At 49.7% G+C, this 22,637-nt stretch overlaps 1 protein-coding gene and 1 long non-coding RNA gene across 3 annotated transcripts in view; one reads left to right on the plus strand and one right to left on the minus strand.

Annotated features, from left to right (window-relative positions):
- grm7 (glutamate metabotropic receptor 7) overlaps nt 1–20,080 on the plus strand; it is a 159,612-nt gene extending 139,532 nt beyond the window's left edge. Inside the window, exons 9-10 of the mRNA XM_080892501.1 lie at nt 11,809–12,055; nt 19,367–20,080. Coding sequence (XP_080748627.1) covers nt 11,809–12,055; nt 19,367–19,416 — 297 coding nt within the window. The 3' untranslated portion in view covers nt 19,417–20,080. The remainder of the gene's footprint in view (nt 1–11,808; nt 12,056–19,366) is intronic.
- On the minus strand, nt 17,140–18,707 carry LOC308403239. 2 transcript variants are annotated; one of them, XR_013972885.1, is made up of 3 exons: nt 18,333–18,707; nt 18,064–18,156; nt 17,140–17,973 (listed from the first exon to the last, which is right to left on the minus strand). It is a non-coding gene; the product is annotated as an uncharacterized lncRNA (long non-coding RNA). The 2 variants fall into 2 exon arrangements; XR_013972886.1 differs by having other exon boundaries at nt 18,064–18,160.
- Nucleotides 20,081–22,637: the final 2,557 nt, after the last annotated feature.

The raw sequence follows: 22,637 nt of genomic DNA on the forward strand, positions 1-22,637 counted from the left end.
GTGTGCGCGCGCAAAATGTGGTTTCATTAGTGTCTGTTACAGTGTAGGAGGAATTAGTTTTTTGCGTTTGTGTTTTCTTCTTCATGTTCTTATCCTCCTACACACAGACACACACAGACACACACACACACAGCACAGGTTGTATTTGTTGGGTTTAAACCAGTGAGGCAAGACTCACTCAGACACTTCAGTGCCAGGTGGGCGGGATCTTTGTTTCCCGCTATCTCTGTAACAGCAGCCAATCGCAGAGCAGGAAAGCTTGCCGAGCTTCCGTTGGCCTGCAGTAAGCTAGCGGCCTGTGACATCACACCTGTCTGTGATGTCACACCTCTGCTGCAGTCTCATTCGTCCTTTGCACAGCGAAGAAGCTTTTAGTCTGCTCAGCTCGTTTCTTTTATCTGTGCAGCTCCGTGTCAGAGCCGCAGTATTCCCACAGTATTCCAGAGTATTCCCACAGTATTCCCACAGTATTCCAGAGTATTCCCCGTATTCCCACAGTATTCCAGAGTATTCCCACAATATTCCCAGTATTCCCACAGTATTCCAGAGTATTCCCAGTATTCCCACAGTATTCCAGAGTATTCCCACAGTATTCCCACAGTATTCCAGAGTATTCCCAGTATTCCCACAGTATTCCAGAGTATTCCCACAATATTCCCAGTATTCCCACAGTATTCCCAGTATTCCCACAGTATTCCCACAGTATTCCAGAGTATTCCCAGTATTCCCACAGTATTCCAGAGTATTCCCACAGTATTCCCACAGTATTCCCACAGTATTCCAGAGTATTCCCACAGTATTCCCACAGTATTCCAACAGTATTCCCACAGTATTCCCAGTATTCCCACAGTATTCCCAGTATTCCCACAGTATTCCAACAGTATTCCCACAGTATTCCCAGTATTCCCACAGTATTCCAGAGTATTCCCACAGTATTCCCACAGTATTCCCACAGTATTCCCAGTATTCCCACAGTATTCCCAGTATTCCCACAGTATTCCAGAGTATTCCCAGTATTCCCACAGTATTCCAACAGTATTCCCACAGTATTCCCAGTATTCCCACAGTATTCCACAGTATTCCCACAGTATTCCAGAGTATTCCCACAGTATTCCCACAGTATTCCCACAGTATTCCCAGTATTCCCACAGTATTCCCAGTATTGCCACAGTATTCCCACAGTATTCCCAGTATTCCCACAGTATTCCAACAGTATTCCAACAGTATTCCCACAGTATTCCAACAGTATTCCAACAGTATTCCCACAGTATTCCCAGTATTCCCACAGTATTCCCACAGTATTCCCAGTATTCCCACAGTATTCCAACAGTATTCCCACAGTATTCCCAGTATTCCCACAGTATTCCCAGTATTCCCACAGTATTCCCAGTATTCCCACAGTATTCCAACAGTATTCCCAGTATTCCCACAGTATTCCCACAGTATTCCCACAGTATTCCAACAGTATTCCCACAGTATTCCAACAGTATTCCCACAGTATTCCAACAGTATTCCCACAGTATTCCAACAGTATTCCCACAGTATTCCCCCAGTATTCCCACAGTATTCCCACAGTATTCCCAGTATTCCCACAGTATTCCCAGTATTCCCACAGTATTCCCACAGTATTCCCAGTATTCCCACAGTATTCCAACAGTATTCCAACAGTATTCCCACAGTATTCCCAGTATTCCCACAGTATTCCAACAGTATTCCCACAGTATTCCCACAGTATTCCCAGTATTCCCACAGTATTCCCACAGTATTCCCACAGTATTCTAACAGTATTCCCACAGTATTCCAACAGTATTCCCACAGTATTCCCAGTATTCCCAGAGTATTCCCACAGTATTCCCACAGTATTCCAACAGTATTCCCACAGTATTCCCACAGTATTCCAACAGTATTCCAACAGTATTCCCACAGTATTCCCACAGTATTCCCAGTATTCCCACAGTATTCCCACAGTATTCCCCCAGTATTCCCAGTATTCCCACAGTATTCCCAGTATTCCCACAGTATTCCCAGTATTCCCACAGTATTCCCACAGTATTCCCAGTATTCCCACAGTATTCCAACAGTATTCCAACAGTATTCCCACAGTATTCCCAGTATTCCCACAGTATTCCCAGTATTCCCAACAGTATTCCCACAGTATTCCCACAGTATTCCAACAGTATTCCCACAGTATTCCCAGTATTCCCAACAGTATTCCAACAGTATTCCCACAGTATTCCCACAGTATTCCCACAGTATTCCAACAGTATTCCCACAGTATTCCAACAGTATTCCCACAGTATTCCCACAGTATTCCCACAGTATTCCCACAGTATTCCCACAGTATTCCAACAGTATTCCAACAGTATTCCAACAGTATTCCCACAGTATTCCCAGTATTCCCACAGTATTCCCACAGTATTCCCAGTATTCCAACAGTATTCCCACAGTATTCCCACAGTATTCCAGAGTATTCCCAGTATTCCCACAGTATTCCCACAGTATTCCACAGTATTCCAGAGTATTTCCGCTGTCTTTCCGGAGTATTTAATCATTTACAGTAACTGTGTTATTAAGATGCTTGTGTTACATTTATTAAGGAACAAATCTGAAGATGATGAATCCTTTGGTTCTATCACAGCGGTGAGGGTGGAGCAGAGCTGAAAACAGAGTTTCCTGTGGCGTCCTGCACTCGTCGCCTACATGTGTGCGTTCGCTCTCTGTCGAGGTCCTAAAGCCTTTAAACCTGCAGTGCAGACGTCGCTGTATTTACTCTCAGGGCGGAGCCAATCAGCTTCTGATTACACCCCCGCCCTGTTAGCTGGAAAACAGGAGAGCAGTCTGTGGATGCAGTAAAGATGGCCGCCCTGCTGTCAGAGGGCGATGTGGCGTGTTCATGTGCGAGTGTTTTGTTTGGGAGCAGTCTCAGGGCAGTGTTCCTGATTCTGGGATGATTTTCCAGCCATTGAAGAAACAGGTTTCCTCCTGTGGTGGATGATCCTGCTGACTGACCTGGATAATATTTAAAGATCTGCTCTCAGGGTCCGTGCTGCCTCGTCTCCCTGTCAGGTGAAGGTTCCTGCTCTGCTAGTTTCAGTTCAGCTCATCTAGTTAATTTCCAGGTTGCTGTTTAGTTCCTGGGTCATCTTCCCCTGTACTAAGCCTCCCTGTGTGTCTACCTGTCATGTTTCATGTCTGTGTGGTTCTTGTTGTCAAGTTTGCGTCATGTCTGTGTCTCCATGTTTCCTGTTTTACTTTGAAAGAGTCCGGTGTTCCTTGTATTTAGTGTCTGTGTTTCATTCGGTGTGTGTCGCGTCGTCTGTGTAACCCTCCCAGTTACGTCTCGTCATAGTCGTCACAGTCATAGACGTGGTTGTTAAAGTGTCAGAGCTTCATCACGGTTTCATACTCTCGTATAGTGTTCAGTATCACAGGATAGTCGGTTTCCACTTTAGTTGCTTTGCCTTCTGTCATCAGCCAGAATAAAATCTCGCTTTTTGGTAAAGTCACGTCTCCTCGCCTGTGTCTGCTCTTGGGTCCTGCTCTAACCGGCACCCCCCGGCATTACATCAGGAGGCTGAAGGTCGCCGTGCACCACGAGCTTCCATCTCGTGTTTCCTGTTACGTCTTGAGGAGGCTGAATCGTGCCGTCCTGTTCTGCAGAGCAGGCTTCATGCTGAAGGCAGCAGGATCAGGCTGCGTGTGCTCAGCAGCGTCCTGTTCTCATGATGATAAGAGCTGTTTGCTGGAGCCTGAAGAGGGATTTGATGCCTCTGACTGTAGCGCAGGTACATTGTGTGTTTTCTCTGATGTGAATGGCTCATTCAGGATTTATCAATGAGAGGATACACTTGAAGCTCAGAGCCTCAGTGAAGAGATGGGCGAGCTGGAAATGAGATCAGAGCAAAGAACCCTCCTGAAGGACGGTCCGGCCCGCCGCCTACAGGACAGAAATCCTTTGAAACACTGATCCAAAAGCCCGCAGACGCTACGCGACCTCACAGAGAAAAACACATTACAAAACAGCGAACACGGAGACTCAGACTCCGGTGAGGTGATCAGAAAGACAAAGGCGACAACGAGAGATCGGAAACGCTGCTCAGATCAGCGCTCGAACTCACGGAGACTCTAAGTCTGCTCCGAGAGCGCCGAAAGGGCGGGAACTTCAGCGTGACCTCAAAGAAAGATGAATGACATCAGCTTAAAGAGACGACCACACGTGTGCAAGAACCCGCTGTTGATGGAGCGCTCGTATGCGCGACGCCCCGAACAGCGTTTCAGCGTCACCGGATCTGCTGCCACATGTCAGCACCTCATGAATAAATCAGACGAGGCCCTTTCTCCTCTCACGCACACGCCAAGGTCACTACGCCGCCATCACGGGGACTCAGACTGCCGCCGTCCAGCTGAATTAGATGTTTTCCACGTGTAGACAGGAAGGAGCCGCCAGCAGGAGGAGGCGGGTATTTGCAATGCTAATGTCTTTGCTTCATGCAGCAGGGATTTTATGGCACTGATGTTTGTTTCCACCTCCTCTCCTCACCTGTCAGCACACAGGACATCGTCCTCCTCTCCTCACCGCCGTGTTCAGTTGGGCTGCACTGATTGGTCGATTCATCGTTTTTCACTTAAAGGAAATAAACTCTGCATATGTTTCTGTTGCTGTGCTGATTTTACTCCATCCACAGGTACTGATCAATGAGTTAAACTGCAGGAATAAAGACATAAAGACCTGGATGGCCGCAAACTTTCTGCTTCTTGATTCAGATCAAACTGAGGTTATTGGCCCTGAAAATCGTAGAAATATGGTGTCTAAGCAGATAGGCCAATGCTAGGCTGATAGACGGACACAGTTTGTCTAACGATGAGCTCGAAGACAAGCAAGCCAGGGTCAGAGCCTCCATCCAGCCTGTAGCTGTTCAGGTCCTTGGGCTGTGTTTCCTGCACAGGATTTAAGGAGCCTGGAGCTGATAATAGCGGCTACGTGTCGGAGGTCATGGTGGAGGGAGAAGGTGGGTGTGGAGATGGGGCAGCTTATAACCCGAGATGGCTCTGACGCTCCTGCAGACTCCCCTCCCTGATTTCTCTCCTCCGCTCGCTCCGAACACTTTCTCTTCCTCTCTGTTTCCTGATGTCAGGACATACGTTATCTGACAGGATTTAATGTGATTTGTTGAGCAGACCATCAGTGCGCTCCCCGGGGTCATCAGTCGAAAAGGTCCATCAGAGCCTCCTCGACCCCCTGCACAGCGTGACAGCTGGTCCCAGGGTAATACAGGTGTATACACATGGAGGTCTCAGAGGTCTCAGGGTTGTATAGTATGGTATCACTTTGTGTAGCTGCTACAGGCGCGGGCTGCTGGGTGACTTCCCATGATGCACTGAGTGTTTCTGTGGCAATGTGAAGACGTGAGTTTGCAGAATAAAACGAATGAGGAAAAATGTGATCTTTACTTTGAAATTTCTTCTTGTAACATTATTTTGCTCACTTGTTTTAAGTTTACAGTAACAGAAATACATCGTTCTGCACATTTGTGGATACTGTTTTCCTAACTTGAAATTTCAAAAAGAAATGAAACAAATTCGTGCTATTTATTTATTCACAGTGGGGAGGAGTTCTTCCAGCTCTGTGCTTTGTCTCCAGCAGCAGCTCCACTTCCTGCCACTTTGTAACAGCAGGAGAAAGTGGAATTTAAGTACCCCAGTAAACAAGTCATCCTCACACACACAGACTCACAGTGCTGACATTTGGAGAGCCAATCAAATGTGAGGACGCTGTTTCAGGACGTCTGTCTCCTCTCTGCTGCAGCTCTGGGCCATCACACAGGTAGTTAGCAGTTAGCTTTACAGCAGGTGGAGAGCGGTGCCACATTAAACTGTGTCCCCCTCCAACTCATCACCACAGCCGCAGCTCAAAGCTCTTCAAACACATTCAAACATCTGCAGCTGAACATCCTAAAAATCCCAAATACTGCTGCTAATAATGACAACAATAATGATAAAGAATCACACAGTAACCTTCACATAATGTACAAACATCAGAAAGAGAGAAACATGACGAATAAATGAACTATGATCAACTCTACAGACCACATTAGAGGTTCTGAGCTGATGTTTAGGTGTAAGAGTAATCTGAGTAATCTGTAATCCTGAATAATCCAGAATAACATGTGAAACCACAGCGGTCACGTGCTGGGATTCAAAGCTGACACCCCTGCAGCTGCTGCGTGGCTGAAGCCCTCTGAGGCAGGTTTGTGCCTCAGAGGGCTTCATAAAAACACAGGTGACCTAAAGCAGAGCTGAGGTGTGTCAGCACCGTGCTGCCGCGCAGAGACGTCTGCAGCTTTGGAGGGATGAAGGCCGGCGATGAGGAGAGAGGGCTCAGCAGAAGCTGCAGCTCAAAGAGCTGAGACAGGATTGTTGCATCTGTGACCATGACTCCAGGACAGGTCAAATGTGAGGAGGCAGCAGGAGGACGCCCTTTAACCCTCGTCACCTCCTGCAGCACCGAGCTGCTGTTCAACACCACCACCTCAGTGTGCGTGCATGTGTGTGTCTGCGTGTGCGTACCGTAGTCACAGGCAGCTGTGGACGCACTCTGAGGGCGGTCTCAGAGGGAGGCGTCCACTGAAGCTGAGCTTTGGCGTGTGTTCAGGATTGGTTGCCATGGTTTTGGTGTTTCTGCAGCTTCAGAATGCTGATTGGTTCTGGGTGTACCTGCACTCAGATGCCACAGGTGTCACCATGGAAACCAGCTCAGACCAAGAAGACAAAACATTAGGAACAGACACTGTGACTCTCGACTCACTTCCGCCCTGCCTCCACCTCTAACACCACCTCCTCCTCCCTCCATCCAAACTGAACGTCTCGTCGATCTTCCTCGTGTGTCTGATGTTCTTCTAAACTTTGCAGCCTCTCCTCGTCCCCGCCCTCCTCGGCTAGTCGTTTACGCTCACGCCCACTGAACCTCCACCTCCTCTCACGCACCTCTCTCTCCACCCTCGCCTCTCCCTTCTCCACCCTTAACTGTCTCCAGCTCTGCGGCAGTGATGCTTCATTTCTCTCGTTTCATCGCTCTCCACTGTGCACCATTTTATTTCTGTGTACGGCGCTAAAATAGCGTTAGCATAACTTTTATCAGCGTCTGGAGGTGGCGAGCAGAAACTGTGGCAGCGGTTTTTATTGAGCGCATAAAGAGCAGCTCCGGCCGGAGTAATCAAGGAAGCAGTGTTTTTGAAGAGTTTACAGCACCCAGCAGTTTCTACTTTAAAATCTGTCGTCAGAGGAGTCATGTGCTACGGTGGCTGGGAGGTCCAAAACGTCCTCAAAGGCGGGGACTGTCTTACCTTTGGAATGACCTGAACGCAGCTCGCTCCGGGCCTCAGGCACACGGCAGAATCATGACCACGTTCCTGCCATCAATTGTTAAAATGCGCCTTTGAAGCCTGAGAGGCGGGGAGGATCAGGACAGGGTCATGTGACTAGCTGCAGACCTCGTCACATGACCACTCCTGATCCACATGGTGCGTTTGCAGCAGACTGATGTCAGTTTAGGTGAACCTGCAAATATTTAACTCTGCTAAAAACTGAGCCTTAAACACCACGTACATCCGACATCGCCACCAATCAGATATGGGGGAGGAGCTTATTTATGCCCTTTGAAGGCAGTTGGAGCTCAGCTTCACTGAGTTGGTTCAGCCTGACTTTGACACAGAGCCGGGAAGCAAAGGGCGAATCAGGCGAATTGTTGGCGAATGACGTGTTTTCACACAGGTGACGCAAAGCGAAACCTGACTTCACATAGTAAGAGTGCAGCAGGGTCTACGACGAGGCTGCGACTGTTTCCTCCACCTAACGCCACCGAATGTCCGTGAAGAAGACCTCAGAAGGTGAAACGCCTCCAGTGCAGGACAAACATCAGTCTGAGGTTTGAGCTCCGAGCATCGCCCCTACTTTATGCTCGCTGCCGACACCGTCCGTGATTTGGTGTCGCTTCAACTTCGTGGGTTTTTGCAATGTGGCGCAGCCGTGTCTGCGAGTGCGCCGGTCCATACAGGAAACATCTGTGGACGTCACTCAGACCGAAAGCTTCCTGCAAATAAAAGTTTTGGCAAAGTTTCCCTTAAACTTTGAACAAAGTCCTGAAGAAGTATCAGCAGCAGCTTCCTGATGCTGTGAAGCTCAGACCGTAACTTCTGACACACTACGACGACCGCAGCCACGAAGACGTCCAGCTTCACGTCTGAGGTGACGTCTTTCCAAGGTCAAAGTTTCACTTCCTGTCCTGCTTTGAGAGGTTTCCTGAATCCTCCTCGCTCGTATTGTTCGGCTCTGAGGGACACTCAGGTGCACGCACCTGTCCGGGTCTCGGCTCTGCGGTTTCTACCTGGTGCTCTGATCTCTTCGTGAACTCTGAACTCGCTGTTCCTGCCGTCGATGGTTTTCCTCCACGCGCCTGCGCGCTCTGACACGCTGAGCTGAGTGAGCGTCGCTTCACCGCCACAGATGGTGGAAACGACGGGTGAGACCTCAGTGATGAAGGTTTATTAAAGAGCAGCTTTTATGGACATGATGAAGAGCCTCCGTCTGCACTTTGTGTTTACACACAGTTTTAATTTTTCACTTCATCAAACTTTATGCGTACGGCCTCTCGGGCAGGTCAGAGGTTCAAAGAGCGTCACGAGCGTCCAATTATTTGGATAAATGAACCAGTCTGTGCGCTGAGAGCGAGTCAATAAAATGAGAAGCAATCCAACAATAAATCCGCCACAAATGGAAATGAAGAGCCTCACAGAGCGCCGCGCTACAGCAGCAGAGGACATCAGCAAACCAACAGCGTGTCAAAACTTTATCGAAACGCCTCCCAGGACGCCACACGGTGACACGGACGTGGCGCCGAGACGAGAAACGTTTCCCTGTGAACCATAAAACACAGAAGTGTGCGGATGATTTCGCCAGGCGCCGACCGGACCGCAGCTGGGCCTGACGTAGATAAGTTGGAGTCTGTTTCAGCGTTTGCACCTGATGGAGTCGACCTCCACCTTTGTGCCTCACACAGAAACGGCAGGCTGCCTGACGCCGCCTCAGTGAGACGGCCATCTTTGATGTGGTTTCAGAGAAGAGGAGCACGTTTTCATTGGGGGGAGGGCTTTAAATGAGGGGGGAGGAGTCTGTCTGCAGCATGCTGGGCCAGACTCGTTGTTTACTACCAATTGTCCAATCAGAGCCGCAGGAGCAGCCGAGCGCTTGGCCCCACGTGACGGCGAGAAGACGGCAGTAACAGGAGTCATGTGAGAACATCGTAAGGACGCAGCAAGCATTTCAGCTGAAACACGCCGAAGAAAGAAAACGACCTTCATCGTGTCAGGAAAACAGCACAGGGACGCCACGAGTCACAGGGAAGCAAGGAGGCGAGGAAGGATGAAGACTGCGACAGAAAGGGAAGAAGTGCAAAGGAAATAGGAGGCAAGAGAAGTGAAGCAGAATTATAGAAACACAACGTGAAGCTGGAAGAGGCTCTGAGGCTGTCTGCTCAGGAGGAGGGTCACTCCAGCTCGGCTGAAAAGCTGCCAGATGTGCAGCACTCAGACAGATGTGTACAGACAAAGAGCCAAACAGCTGCAACAGAGCAGCGCCACCTACAGCTACAACCACAGACTGTATATGAGCGATGACGTCTGGAGGGCTCACTTCAGTCTGCATCCACAGAGACCTGCTGATCACTCAGCTCAAGCTCCGCCTCCTCACAGATGGACATTAAAGCAGGTGAGCTGATAAGAGCGCTGCCGTTTGGGCTCTATCAGTCGTGTCATCTTATCGCTGATTCACATCAGCCTCGCACAGACCTGACTGCACGATCGTGCGCACACCTGTCAGAGAGCAGCAGGTGTCCCTCCAGAGCTCAGAGTGGACCGTCCCAGCTGAGGGCCAGCAGCTCACACAGGCTTTAAACAAACCACTGACTCCGCCTCCTCGCCGATGTTTGCCTTCGTCTGCTTGGAGCAGACAGACGCTGCTCTCGCTGCCCATTTCTGACGTCCGTCACCTCTTTGTAACGAAGCAAACACACCTGTGTGTCCAGCTCGCACCTGCGGAGGTCTCCGACCCCGAGACCGTGGTCATCAGGGAGGAGCTCGTGTATGTCAGGGTGTCTTTTGCACGCGAGGCGCTGACAGACGGCAGGAACCCTCACCTGTGCACACGAGCTGCAGGTGGGGACTGCAGGGATGAAGATACTGTAGATGAGCTGGACACGTGCAGGTGTGTCTGCTGCCACAGCTTTGTAGAAGAAGACGTGCGTGCAGACTGTCGTGCAGGTAAACGCCGCGGGCTCATTAAACCTGCGTCAGGTGGTGGTGCAGGGCCTTGTGTTCCTTCAGAGCGCGGCGTAGTTTCTTGCTGACGTGACGCAGGAAGCGAGCAGCCTTTCTGCGGGTCTGAATATTCTCCCCGCTGCTCCCCTAACTCTCAGCCCCACCCCGCCTGCTGTGACTTCTCCCCGTTAATGGCGTCGCTCAGACTGTGACAGCAGGGCCATAACACATAAAGACAGTGGGCTGAACTCAGTGAAAGCCACTCTGGGAAGCCCATTACAGCACAGCCGTGCCTCTTTATGCATTCTTCCCGGGCCCATATCGGCCCTCTATTGGGATCACGGGGCCACGGCTTCGGACACAGGGGCAATATACACACTGCATAAAACATTAATGGCGTGGCTCGGCCGGCTGCCGCTCTCTGCTGCAGGCGAGGGTCGAGAACACGGCGGGTAATAAAACACAATCCTTCACCGGCTCATAAAAAGTGTCGAGAGTTTGCTTCTGAGTGAGGCGAGCTTCCCGAGTCTCTTTACCGCCGCTGACACGAGCGAGCGGCGTGACTGAAATACAGCCGTCACCAGGACGGTACCTACTACACAGCTCTAAAGGGTTAAAGGTCAGAGGTCAGCAGCAGTGGAGATGGATGAACCTCTGCTCGTTCAGGAGTCAGGCTGTTAAGAGAGACAGAGATTGATAGTATGATTCAGTGCAGAGAGGTCTGTTAACACATAGTGAGGAAGAAACACCCAGTGCATCATGGGAATCCCCCGGCAGCCTACGTCTATTGCAGCATAACTAAGGGAGGATTCAGGGTCACCTGGTCCAGCCCTAACTATATGCTTTAGCAAAAAGGAAAGTTTGAAGCCTAATCTTGAAAGTAGAGATAGTGTCTGTCTCCTGAATCCAAACTGGAAGCTGGTTCCACAGAAGAGGGGCCTGAAAACTGAAGGCTCTGCCTCCCATTCTACTTTTAAATACTCTAGGAACAACAAGTAGGCCTGCAGAGCGAGAGCCAAGTGCTCTAATAGGGTGATATGGTACTACAAGGTCATTAAGATAAGATGGGGCCTGATTATTTAAGACCTTGTGTGTGAGGAGCAGGATTTTGAATTCTGGATTTAACAGGAAGCCAAAACAGGAGAAACCTGCTCTCTTTCTAGTCCCTGTCAGGACTCTTGCTGCAGCATTTTGGATTAGCTGAAGGCTTTTCAGGGAGTTTTTAGGACTTCCTGATAATAATGAATTACAGTCGTCCAGCCTGGAAGTAATAAATGCATGAACTAGTTTTTCAGCGTCACTCTGAGACAGGATATTTCTAACTTTAGAGATGTTGCACAAATGGAAGAACGCAGTCTTACATATTTGTTTAATATGTGCGTTGAAGGACATGTCCTGGTCAAAAATGACTCCAAGGTTCCTCACAGCGTTACTGGAACAAAACACCTCTGAGATGAAACCATTAACTAACCCCGTTCTCCCCTCTCTCTCCCACCAGCTGTACATCCAGACCACCACGCTGACCATCTCCATGAACCTCAGCGCGTCCGTGGCCCTCGGCATGCTCTACATGCCCAAAGTCTACGTCATCATCTTCCACCCGGAGCTCAACGTGCAGAAGAGGAAACGATCCTTCAAGGCCGTCGTCACGGCCGCCACCATGTCGTCCCGGCTGTCGCACAAGGCCAGTGACCGGCCCAACGGAGAGGCCAAGACGGAGCTGTGCGAGAACGTCGACCCCAGCAGTAAGTACCTGACACCGCACAGTTAGAAGAGCTCATCCAAACACCTCGAGTGACGTCTCAAAGGTTCTGTTTCTCTCACAGAAAAGAGAGCGCTTTCTGTGAGTTTAACCGTTTTATCAGATTCATTTTTTTGGTACTTCGAATGATCTGGAATAAATCCAAACCTCAGGTGTTTCGTTCAGATCATAAATAAAATTCTGCGGCTAAAACGTTTCTTTGAAATTTGAGCATAAAACTGAAGATGTCACAGACTTGTTCCCTGTTGTTCCCGGAGGTGAAACGTTGACCCTGAACACGATGTTTAAATCTGCCTGTGACGAGTCTGTGGAGCCGGCGTGTGTTTGGACGTCCTGATCGCCGCTTTCAGGCAGACACTCAGTTTCTGTGCTTCAGGCTGAATGAATGAAGCGATGAAAATAAAGTCTGATGCATGTGATCATCAGCTGCTAAGCTACGTTTAGCAGGAAGCAGCAGGAAGGAGAGGAGGGTTTTATTAAATGTTGAACTGTTCCTTTACAAATGCATGAGTGCATGTGCTAATCACGTCTCTGAATACAAACCGGCTTTTATTTTTGCAGCCCTGTCTCCAAGAACTAACGTTTATATGCTGAACACCAGCGTGGGTCTAAACCTGCGTGATGATTGGCTCGTTAGGATACATTATCGGCCTCGTTGTCCTCGTTAGCGTCTCTCCAAACTTCTGAAATACATGAAAAGTCAGATTTTCAGGATCTGTGGGGCGGATTAGCAGCTGATCTCACAGAAAGCAGGGAGTCTGTGTTTGAATGAGCTCCAGTTAATACTGAGAAATCTGAGACATGGATTTAATGTAAAGGCTGAAGAGGACGACTCTGCTGATTCCTGTCATTAACTGAACACGCCCACAGTTTTAATCAATGAGCTAAATGTCTGTAAGAATAATCCATCTGAAACAGAAGCACACGCAGTACGGCTCACGCTGTGCACTGCCCCTCAGCAGGCTTCCTAACGCTGGCCAATCAGAAGAAGGTGGGCCTTAAAGAGACAGAGGATGAACTAGCGAGCTGCACCAAAGTCCGGGACTTTTTGAACTGTGACTCATGCAAAGCTGCTCCAGCAGAGTGTGAGATAAGAGGAGATATTTAACCTTTACCATCGTGAGGTAACACCGCTCCCAGGGTGGAGCTCCGTGAGCCCCGCAGCCACCCCGGCCACCTCGCCACCAGGCCTAGGCGTCTTTTCTGGGAGGGCTGCTGCTCACTAACTCTGGGCCACATGTAACTTCCTTTAGTTCCACAGAGACGCTGAAACAACAGGTTTATCAGTCATTCCTTCATCAAAGTGACGAATCGTTTTCAAACAGTAAACTCGCCGGTATGGGTTCACACTCAGACGTGTCGACGATGGACCGTCGCTCTGATCGTTCTCCTCTCAGAACAAATCAGCTGAACATATCAAACCAAGAAACGTCTCCGTGACATCATCAGTGACATCATTCAGACTGATGATGTTGGAGTGAACGGGGCTGCGGGGGCCTGTTCTGCTCTGTCCTCCAGTGCATGGAGCAGAAATCCATCTGAGCCAGAAACGGCGTTTACAACATTTTTCCTGCTTTCGTGGCGAGCTGATGTCACCTCGTCACAGGTTTCATCACCCGCAGGCGCAGCCTGACAAAGGACCGGAAGTTCCCTGTGGGCGGAGCCAATCACCATCACATGACAGGAAGAGGCGGCTGACAGCAGACCAAACTGAGCTCGAGGTCATTAATGCTTCAGCGTGAGCTCACAGGCTGCAGCTACACGAGTCCTAACAGGAAGTCAGCCATTCTGGAGACACCTAAATGTCCTCGGAGACGCTCCTGAACTCGATCACAGCTGCTCTGAGTGACGCTAAAGGAACGCGAGGTGGGAACGAGCAGGTGCAGGACGAGGATGCGCTCCTGACGCCGCTGAGAAACGCCGCAGTAATAGCAGAGTCAGCGGAAAGCTTCGGCTCGCAGCTTCTCAGAAATAGTTGAATAGTTGAAATTACATGTCTGTGTGATCAAATTACCAGCTCACAGTGGGGTTCCCTCTGGGACCACTCACCAAATCATGTTTTTCTCCCCCTCACAGGCTAATTTCATAATTTATCAGAGGTAAGAGCAAATTAATCTTCTGCTTCTGCTTTGCTGTCCCGACCTTGATCCATTTTCTCCTGGAGGTCTGAGGAGGAGGAGGAGAGAGACCCGAGTGGGGAGGGGATGTAAAAGTGACGTCCTCGGCTCTTTACCGCCCTCTTTCAACCGACTTTAACTTTTACACGAGGAGGTTGTAGCGTGGCGCTCCGAGCGGCAGATTTAAGGCCGTCCTCCGGTGCTTTAACTGCACGTCCGACCCCCAGTGACCTCCGGGGTTCCTGCGCCGCTCCTGAGTCCATCAGGATGTAAAGTGTGCAGCTGTTGAACCTGCTGTGAAACATCCAGCCGACGCAGCAGGCCTTCATCCAGCTTTGGGCTCTGCACGTGCTCAGAGAGTGTCCCAGTCATGGCCAATCCAGAGCTCCCAGAGCCCCCGTGAGACCACTGTGTCCGCCACCTCACCCGGGACCCTCACACAGCTCACCGGGCTTTCGCCACACCGAGTGATCGGGCAGATCGAGGAGCCTAAGTTTGGTTGTTTCCTGATGTGCAGGATCTTCCTGTTGAACCTCTGAAGCCCCTCCCGGGACCCCTGACGCAGAGACGGCTCTGCCTCAGTGAGCTAATTTAATACACCGTGTCACCAGGGGAAAGCGCGCATGTAGCTCCTCCCACACCACAGATGTCAGGATTTAAAACGTATGCTTGATTTGTGGAGCTGCATTAAAGAAATATAGACACAAATGGGCACCAAGTCCCAGAATCAGCAGCCGTGGTGGTAACGTGATCCACGCACGCGTATCGGCTCGAACAAGAGGCTGTAACTGCAGCTCGCACGCCGCCTGTGCAGGCGTGGCGTTTCTGTAACGTGCTGAGCTCTCTGCTCTTCATGATGGCAGAGTACAAATGCAAACATCAGCTTTCAGAGTCCAGAGTTCCTCAGTGGCCGTGACGGCGGCCGTCTGCAGGGTCTGTCAATAAGAATCACTCCTGTCCTCGTCCTGCAGACATCGCAGAGGAGACGCCAGAATCTGAGAAACAGTGGCGGTAAAACCGGGTCCTGGTCTGATTGATTAATCTGGATCAGCTTCAGCTGCTCTCAGTAAAACTCGGGAGGCTCCTCGAGGCGCCGTGGCTGTAACCATAAATAATGACACCCCCGCGGGAAAACCTCAGTGGCGCAGCCCGAGGCCCCGTCATAATTACAGCACATCAGTCACTGTAGTTAGTTATGGCACACCGGGGGGGGGGGGCAGAGCCATCTGTGGGCCGGCCCACGCTCGCCACTCCGCCTCCCCTCTCATTCGGCCTCGAGCGTCTCAGCGCTCCCCTCCTCCTTCACTTTGTAAATCCTCTCTTTCCTCCTCCTACTCCTCACCTCCGTCTCCATCCTCCCCGCTCCTCCAGCTGATTCCACCACAAAGACCGCTTTCTCGCTGTCTCTCCATCCTGCGGTACGAGGCCTCGCCGCCTCTCTCTCCACGCCGCCGGCAGAGGCCGAGACGAACGTTTATTTTTGGAGCGATTTGACTTTCCAACACTTCCGCGGTCTGTGAGTCAGCAGCTGTGAAAACAGCCCAGTGCAGCAGCACGCCGAGGCCAGAGATGGCCGACTGATCCATAACAGGACCGCGGCGGATTTCTGAGCGTCGTGACGGTAATCAGATCCTCGTTAGTGGGCCTCATGTGACCACACCCCCAAAAGCCTGTAGGAAAACCGGCGGTAGTATCTTGTGTTTCCAGCAGGGGGAGCAGCCACAGGTGAAGCTCATCAATTATTCCTGTTGATATTCTGTCATTGAGCTGAGCCTGTGTGTAAAAGTGTGACACAGGTTTGTATACACGCGTGTGTGAAAGGTCATACAGACTGGCGTTTTCTCCCCTCTGTAACGATGAGGCCGAGAGCGACCAGCTCCCTGACCGATGCTCCTCAACGAGTAATCTCACTCTCTGCACGGAGCAGAAATAAACGTGTTTCCCAGACGTCGGATTTCTGGGGTCTGTGAGTTTTCTGAGACGCTTTCAGCTGCGTTAAAGGAGACTCATTATCATTTAATCTGGAACCATTATTTTAGGCCTAATTATAGCCAGACTGACTGTTTATGATGAGTGTTGCACAGAAACAGTCTGACTGCAGACGGGGGGGTGGGGGGGGGGGAGAATGAACAGAAACGTCTTCTTTTTTTTGACTGAGTTAATTTATTCGGTTATCGAAGCATGCGCGCCTCAGATCATCAGGCTCCGCCCACCGCTGTCAGACGAGCTGGAGATGTTGCTCCTGAATGTGAATGAGACACAAAGTCAGAGCTGCTCAATATGCAAACGCAGCCGTTTTCTCTTTTATCTGCCACGATTGATGGCGGCTCCTGGTTCCCAGCCATTCGTCACCGGACGAATGCTGAGGGTCAAGTGCCAGCGGGGGGGCTGCAGCAGGGAGATATGGAGGTGGTGGAGCTGCACAGCTCACCTTGAACCCCTCGAACACGTCACGCTCAGCTTCCTGCGTCATTCAGGAGCCGCGTGCTAACTCTGCAGAGCTTCAGCACCGACACGGATCAGGTGTCTGCAGGAGCTCGGCTGGACCGCACACCCACAGCAACGCACCATATTTACTCACAGATAAATCCACGGCAGGGAACAGATGTTACAGGTTTGTGCTACAAACGAGCAACGTGGCGAGTGCTTTAATGAAGAGAGCGCGGCGAGCCGATCGAGTGTTACAGGCAGGAACATGTTAGAGACTGATCCTTGAGTTTATTCCAGGTGCAAAACACAGGGAGCCGAATATTTCAATGAACTCTAATAACAATGTTTGCGTCACACAGCCAACAGTACAGCAGCATGTTTGCCGTCCTCCATCAGAGGCTGAAGCTCGTCGTAGGACTGCCACCGCGGGCCGACACCTGAACACGCGTTTGATTCACGGCTCAGCGAGCTGTTAGTGAAACACCTGCAGCTGGAGGTGTTCTCCAGGGGCCCGTTCTTCGTACCTCGCTAAGTAGGTTAGCCGGATTAGATTGTTGACGATTTCGCGTGATCCTGGATCAGTCGGTTCCCCGAAGCTCATCCGGGACTTGCTGTCATAGCAACAGAGCCGTAAGCGTAAACCTGCTGGGGAGCAGGTTTACTTTATGTAAACAGGATTAGATCGCGGCCACGCAGGTATGTCCGCTTCATTTATACGAAAGCAACAGCGATAAATAAATAACATCAATGTAACTAAAGATAATGCAGCACTTGATCCTTTTATTGATGTCACACAGATACATACAGGTCATTTCCTAAAAAAGGGAAATGTACTATTAACATTCTATTACATGTATGTGATTATTACAGATGTAATTCATATTTCAGAGTAGTAATTGTAAATTACTTCGTGTAATCAAGATGAGAGACCACGGCTATAAAAGCGAAGGTGGATTTGGGAAGTCTGTCGCAGCCATGTCCTGTCCGTTTACGCGAGCCACCCATTGCGGAAGGTGCAAGATTGATAAGGAGAGTCCTCAGAATTCAGCGTATATTGCGGGACAGACAGGATCCTTTAGCTCAGCGCGACAGTGTGCTCATAGAGAGATATCGATATTCCCGTGAGGGTATTATTTACTTAACCAACTTGTTGACGAGGGGGTGCAGGACCACCACCTGTCTTTTGTTGCTCTGCCCTTTTCTTGGTTGCTGTTATGAACAAACAAACAGATTATTTCAGGCTCTCTTTCCAAGAGACTAAAAGCAATATAAGTGATAAATATTACCATTCTGTAGAATATTCTTATATTTCACTTTTACCTGTTCCCATGTTCTAGTGGGTCCTGTCGTGGCTCTAATGTGAAAGAGGATAAAATATAACATATTATAATATAATGTAATATAATATTGGATAATATAGTGTAATATAATAAATCTACCCTACCGCCTACTGGTGTTGGCCAGAGGGGCCGATGGCGCGATATGGCAGCCTGGCTTCTGTCAGTCTGCCCCAGGGCAGCTGTGGCTACAACTGTAGCTGCCTCCACCAGTGTATGAATGTGAGAGTGAATGAATAGTGGCATTGTAAAGCGCTTTGGGTGCCTTGAAAAGCGCTATATAAATCCAATATATTATTATTATTATTATTATTATTATTATTATTATTATTATTATTATTATTATTATTATTATTATTATTATTAAATTACTTACGAGTTTAATTTGTCAGCAACTTCCTGCCAGCCCTCGCTCCTTGCTTTTGCAGCCTTTGCAGTGTTCCCTTGCGTTCTGATTAAACTCTGAAACTCCTGAAATCCCTCACTCAGGAGTTCTTGCTCTGCTGCCGAAAAATACCGAGCCGAGCGCGCTCCTTCGACATTTTCGCCGACCAATCAGAGGGTTGCCGATCAATGTTTCTACTATCGATGCGTAGCCCCTTTTACGACACCCAGTGATGTCACATTACTGCGTCCAGCTGTATTAATCGTCAACAGCAGGTGTGTTCGGGGAACCGGATTAGCGAGCTCACGGTTAGCGCGATGATTTGATCTTGGATGTAGTAAGCGACGTACGAAGAACGGGCCCCAGGTCTGTGGGCACGTCATGTTGAAATGACGGCGCTGTTGTGGGGGCGTAATCCATGAAATCTACGGCATGGAGACACGAGGCAGGCTGTTCCCACTGAGTACAAGTACAAAAACACACAAAAGTACACAAACCTTTCAAACATCCATGAACTCTTTATTTACCAGCGTGTATTTACAGGCCCGACGGACGTCTTTCGTCAGTTTGGCTTTAAATTTAAAACCGTTTGAATTTTGCAGTCATTTGAAGATTTGCTTATAAGATGGTAAATAAAGGGTTAAAAGCATTTTTCCAAGATGTGAAGACTCTACTGAGCATGTGCAGATGAATGATCCCTCACAGATTCAGTCTTTTCATCAGCTGCCATCTTTCCATCTTCAGCTCTTTAGCGCCACCTGTGGCTCAAAGTTAGACCCACCGCAGCGGCTGATCGGTCGACCCTCAGATAAGCCCACACTCCTTTTGTTTCTCCCTCTGCTGCAGATGCTTTTGAGTTATGACCTCTCACCGTCCCGTCCTCCCTGCTGAGAGTTCATAATTCAAGCTTTACTTACCCGAACGTCTGTCATCACCTCATCCCTGCTCCATCATTAACCTTCACCTCTGCTCTTCAAGCAGCCGTGAGGACCGAATCTGACCTCTGTGTCTCCTGCCGTCCCCAGGTCCAGCAGCTAAGAAGAAGTACGTGAGCTACAACAACCTCGTGATCTAACGGCGCTCCTCCGTCACTGCAGAGCGAGATGTCTGATCTCCTGCAAGAAGGACGAGCAACGGGAGAAAAGCGGCGACGTGCAGGACTTTTTCTTTCTCTTCTTTTGGTCTCATGTGCTTCACCGCCCATCGGAGACGTTCAGGTGCAAAGCGGAGCGTGGTGGGACGACCTCTGAACTCTGACCCCTCCGGGTCGAGAAAAGCTCCAGAAATAAAAATCTAATTGTTTTGTCGTTGAAGTGATGCCAGTGGTTGTGAGGTCGAACGCGGCGGATGCATCGGGCGGCGATGACTGGGCGGCGCCGATGGGCTCCGTGCCGCCGGTGATGTCAAACGAAGTGTGAGCCCGCCCCCTCGTGTCTCTTTATGTACTTCCAAACTGCAAGTTCTCACCTTCCTGTCCGCGTGTGTAGTTCTTTATGGCTTATATGTCGGCCTCTTTCCGTTGGTTTGATTTCTGTTGGTTTGTAAGACGGCTGCGGTTGCCATGCCGATGACAGATGTACTTTGCTTCTCGGTTTTATTGAAGCCATATTCTTCTTCGCTTGGAGATTTGGAGGGCTTCGCTCGCGCTGCCACCTGGACTCAGATTTTTATCCTGCAAACGTGAGAAAAAAAAGCCTCTGAAAACAAAGTTTTATGACTCGCTCGGCTCGTTTGCTCCTGACTACATATCCCAGAATCCACTGGGCTGCATGCAGGAAACAGCTGCAGGGCTGAAGGCAGCAGAGGATTTTACAGTGCCCGCTCTGGGGGTGTCTGCTGGCAGTTAGCCACTGTGTAGCCTCGGAGCGGTACCTGCACCGTCCTGACCCCAGTCCTCTTACTCCACCCACACCCCTGCGGGTGGAGTAAGAGGACTTATTTTACTCTTTCTTGGACTTGGCCTGTTCCCATCAATCAGGGACCAAACATGGTTTTATTGTCCCCCTGAAAAAGACAAGAGGTTGTTTCAAAAATACACAATCATTGAAATAAACTTCTTTAATAAACATGATTAAAAAATATCATACCTGAGCTGCATGGTCACAAGCTTACGTCCGTGCTGTTGGCCCCTGCAGCTCCACCCTCAGCCTCTTTTACCAGCTACTACAGCGTTTACCCATCACAGTCTATTCATTAAAAAATCTTCACGGTGGAAATCAGAGTTTAAAAAACAGATGAAATCCAAACAGTGAAACAGAGTAAAAGAGGTTGAAGCCTTTTGGAGAGTCGTGCTCCATTTTTTTTTGCTTATATGTCGACGATCTGATGCTCTGAAAGTTAAAACGAACGACTGGGAGCGCCGAGACCTGCTTTACCCTCTGCTTCCTGTTTGGACCTCAGTCACGCCGGCCTGGAGACGGTTACTCGCACGAGCAGATTAACGAGGTTTATTCCAGGTGAGAATCAGCTGAATGAAGCAAACCCTCAGTGTTGTGAGAAACGGCGTTTTCAGAGGCTTTGACAAACACAGCAGGTCTGACCGTTCAGCTGGCCGTGACACGGAGCCAAAACAGTTTTTAAGTGTTTTTAAAGCCGTTCGTGGTCACCTGATGAAACATTCCCTCCCCGACATGCGTGTTCTTCTCCACACACTGTTTGTAGGTGTTTGATGGCGGCGGTGGGGGTGAGGGGCGGACCCTTACCCCGAGGGAGCCTCCTTCGGTCCAGGCTGAGTCTCTGCTGATTTCATGGACTAAAAAAACCAACTAAAGGTGTCGATGTCGAGGTTGTCAATGCATGCCTGATATGTTTGATGTTGAACCAGAAAAAAAGTTCTGTGCCACAGTCGATCCCACCTGTCTGCTCCGAATCGTCCGTTCTTCGGTTCCTCGGAAACGTTCTCGCTCGGCAGAATGCGGCTTTGTTCGGTTTCTTATTCCCTGCGGGAGAAACACACGGAGAATATATATTTAAAAAAGAAAAACACGTTTTAAAAAGTGGAAGCATGTATGTTTTCTACTGTTTGTACTTGGTATATTCATGTTGCCCTTGCTGCTTATGTGCCAATGTTGTGGGAGAGATTTACATTTGGCCACTCATGCAACTATTCTGTGGTGTCGTCCAAGAATGTATCAACATGAAATAAAACATTTGGTTATTTTTTTTAGAAACGCCGTCTGTGTATCCATGACGACCCTGAAACACGCTCTCGTGTGACCCTTCACAGCAGCTTTGCATGATTCACTGTTCACAATAATCCTTCTTTATCTTACAGCCCGTCACTTCCTAGTCTAAAAAAAGGCCCCTCCCCCTTCCTTAAATCCAGCTTTCTTCTGATTGGCTGCCTCTTAAGACGCTCCTTAAGATGACCATATAAGAATGTTTCTTCACTATGAGGAAGTCCTGCTCAGCTCGCTTGAGCGGCTGCACAACGCACGCCGTCCGGCTGGTCACCAGCACAGAGAAGCTGCTCTCTGAGCGACTGAGAGCGGCGAAAGACGTGATGTCAGCCTGTGAGCTGCAGCGTCACCTACACATGCGCGTATACGTGCACATGTGCAGTAAAGCAAACAGAATGGAGCTCTGTGTCTGCAGACGGCGAGCGCACAGCACAGATAAGCTGCGCTCGCCTGGCCTCTCCACGTCTTTATCTCCAACATGGAGATAAGCTGCTGCGTGGAGAAAAGATGGAGGTCGAGGAGGTCGGCGATAAGACCGCATCTGCCCGGCCATCAGCCAAACGTGGAGGTCAATGGAAGCACTGCCCGTGGTCAGAGAGGTCGCCGCGTCACTGCAAACTCGCAGACACTCAATGATTTACATGTCGAGGAAATCCGTGAAAGACGCTTCGTCTTGTCTGGCGCCGCGTGGAAACAGCACACGCTGCAGCTGACCTCGAACACAGCGTTCACACACACCGAACACACGCCCCCCAGAGCACATCCAGGTTATTTATGAGATTATATCCACTGCAAGTGTCACTCGTGTGGACGTGTGAAACGTGTAACAGGTCCACTCAGAATGAACTCCCTGATGCTTCAACCCCACATGAGAAGAGTCCAGAGAGATCCTCCACGTGCTCGCTTGAACCCTGCCAGCCTCTCAGAGAGCCTGCGCTCCGTGGTTTACATGTCCCGGTGGAAAAAGGCCGGAATACTGATCCACTTTTTAAAGAGGAAGAAGAAAATCAGAAGAAACAAACTTCTCCCTGTGCGTCTCTTTGCAGTTAGCCCCTCCCCCTGAAGCCCTGCCAGTAACGATAGAGCAGGACTTTGGCCGCCTCCCCCCGCACGTCCT

The sequence above is a fragment of the Rhamphochromis sp. 'chilingali' genome, assembly GCF_963969265.1.
Source record: "Rhamphochromis sp. 'chilingali' genome assembly, chromosome: 9".
Classification (NCBI taxonomy): Eukaryota; Metazoa; Chordata; class Actinopteri; order Cichliformes; family Cichlidae; genus Rhamphochromis; species Rhamphochromis sp. 'chilingali'.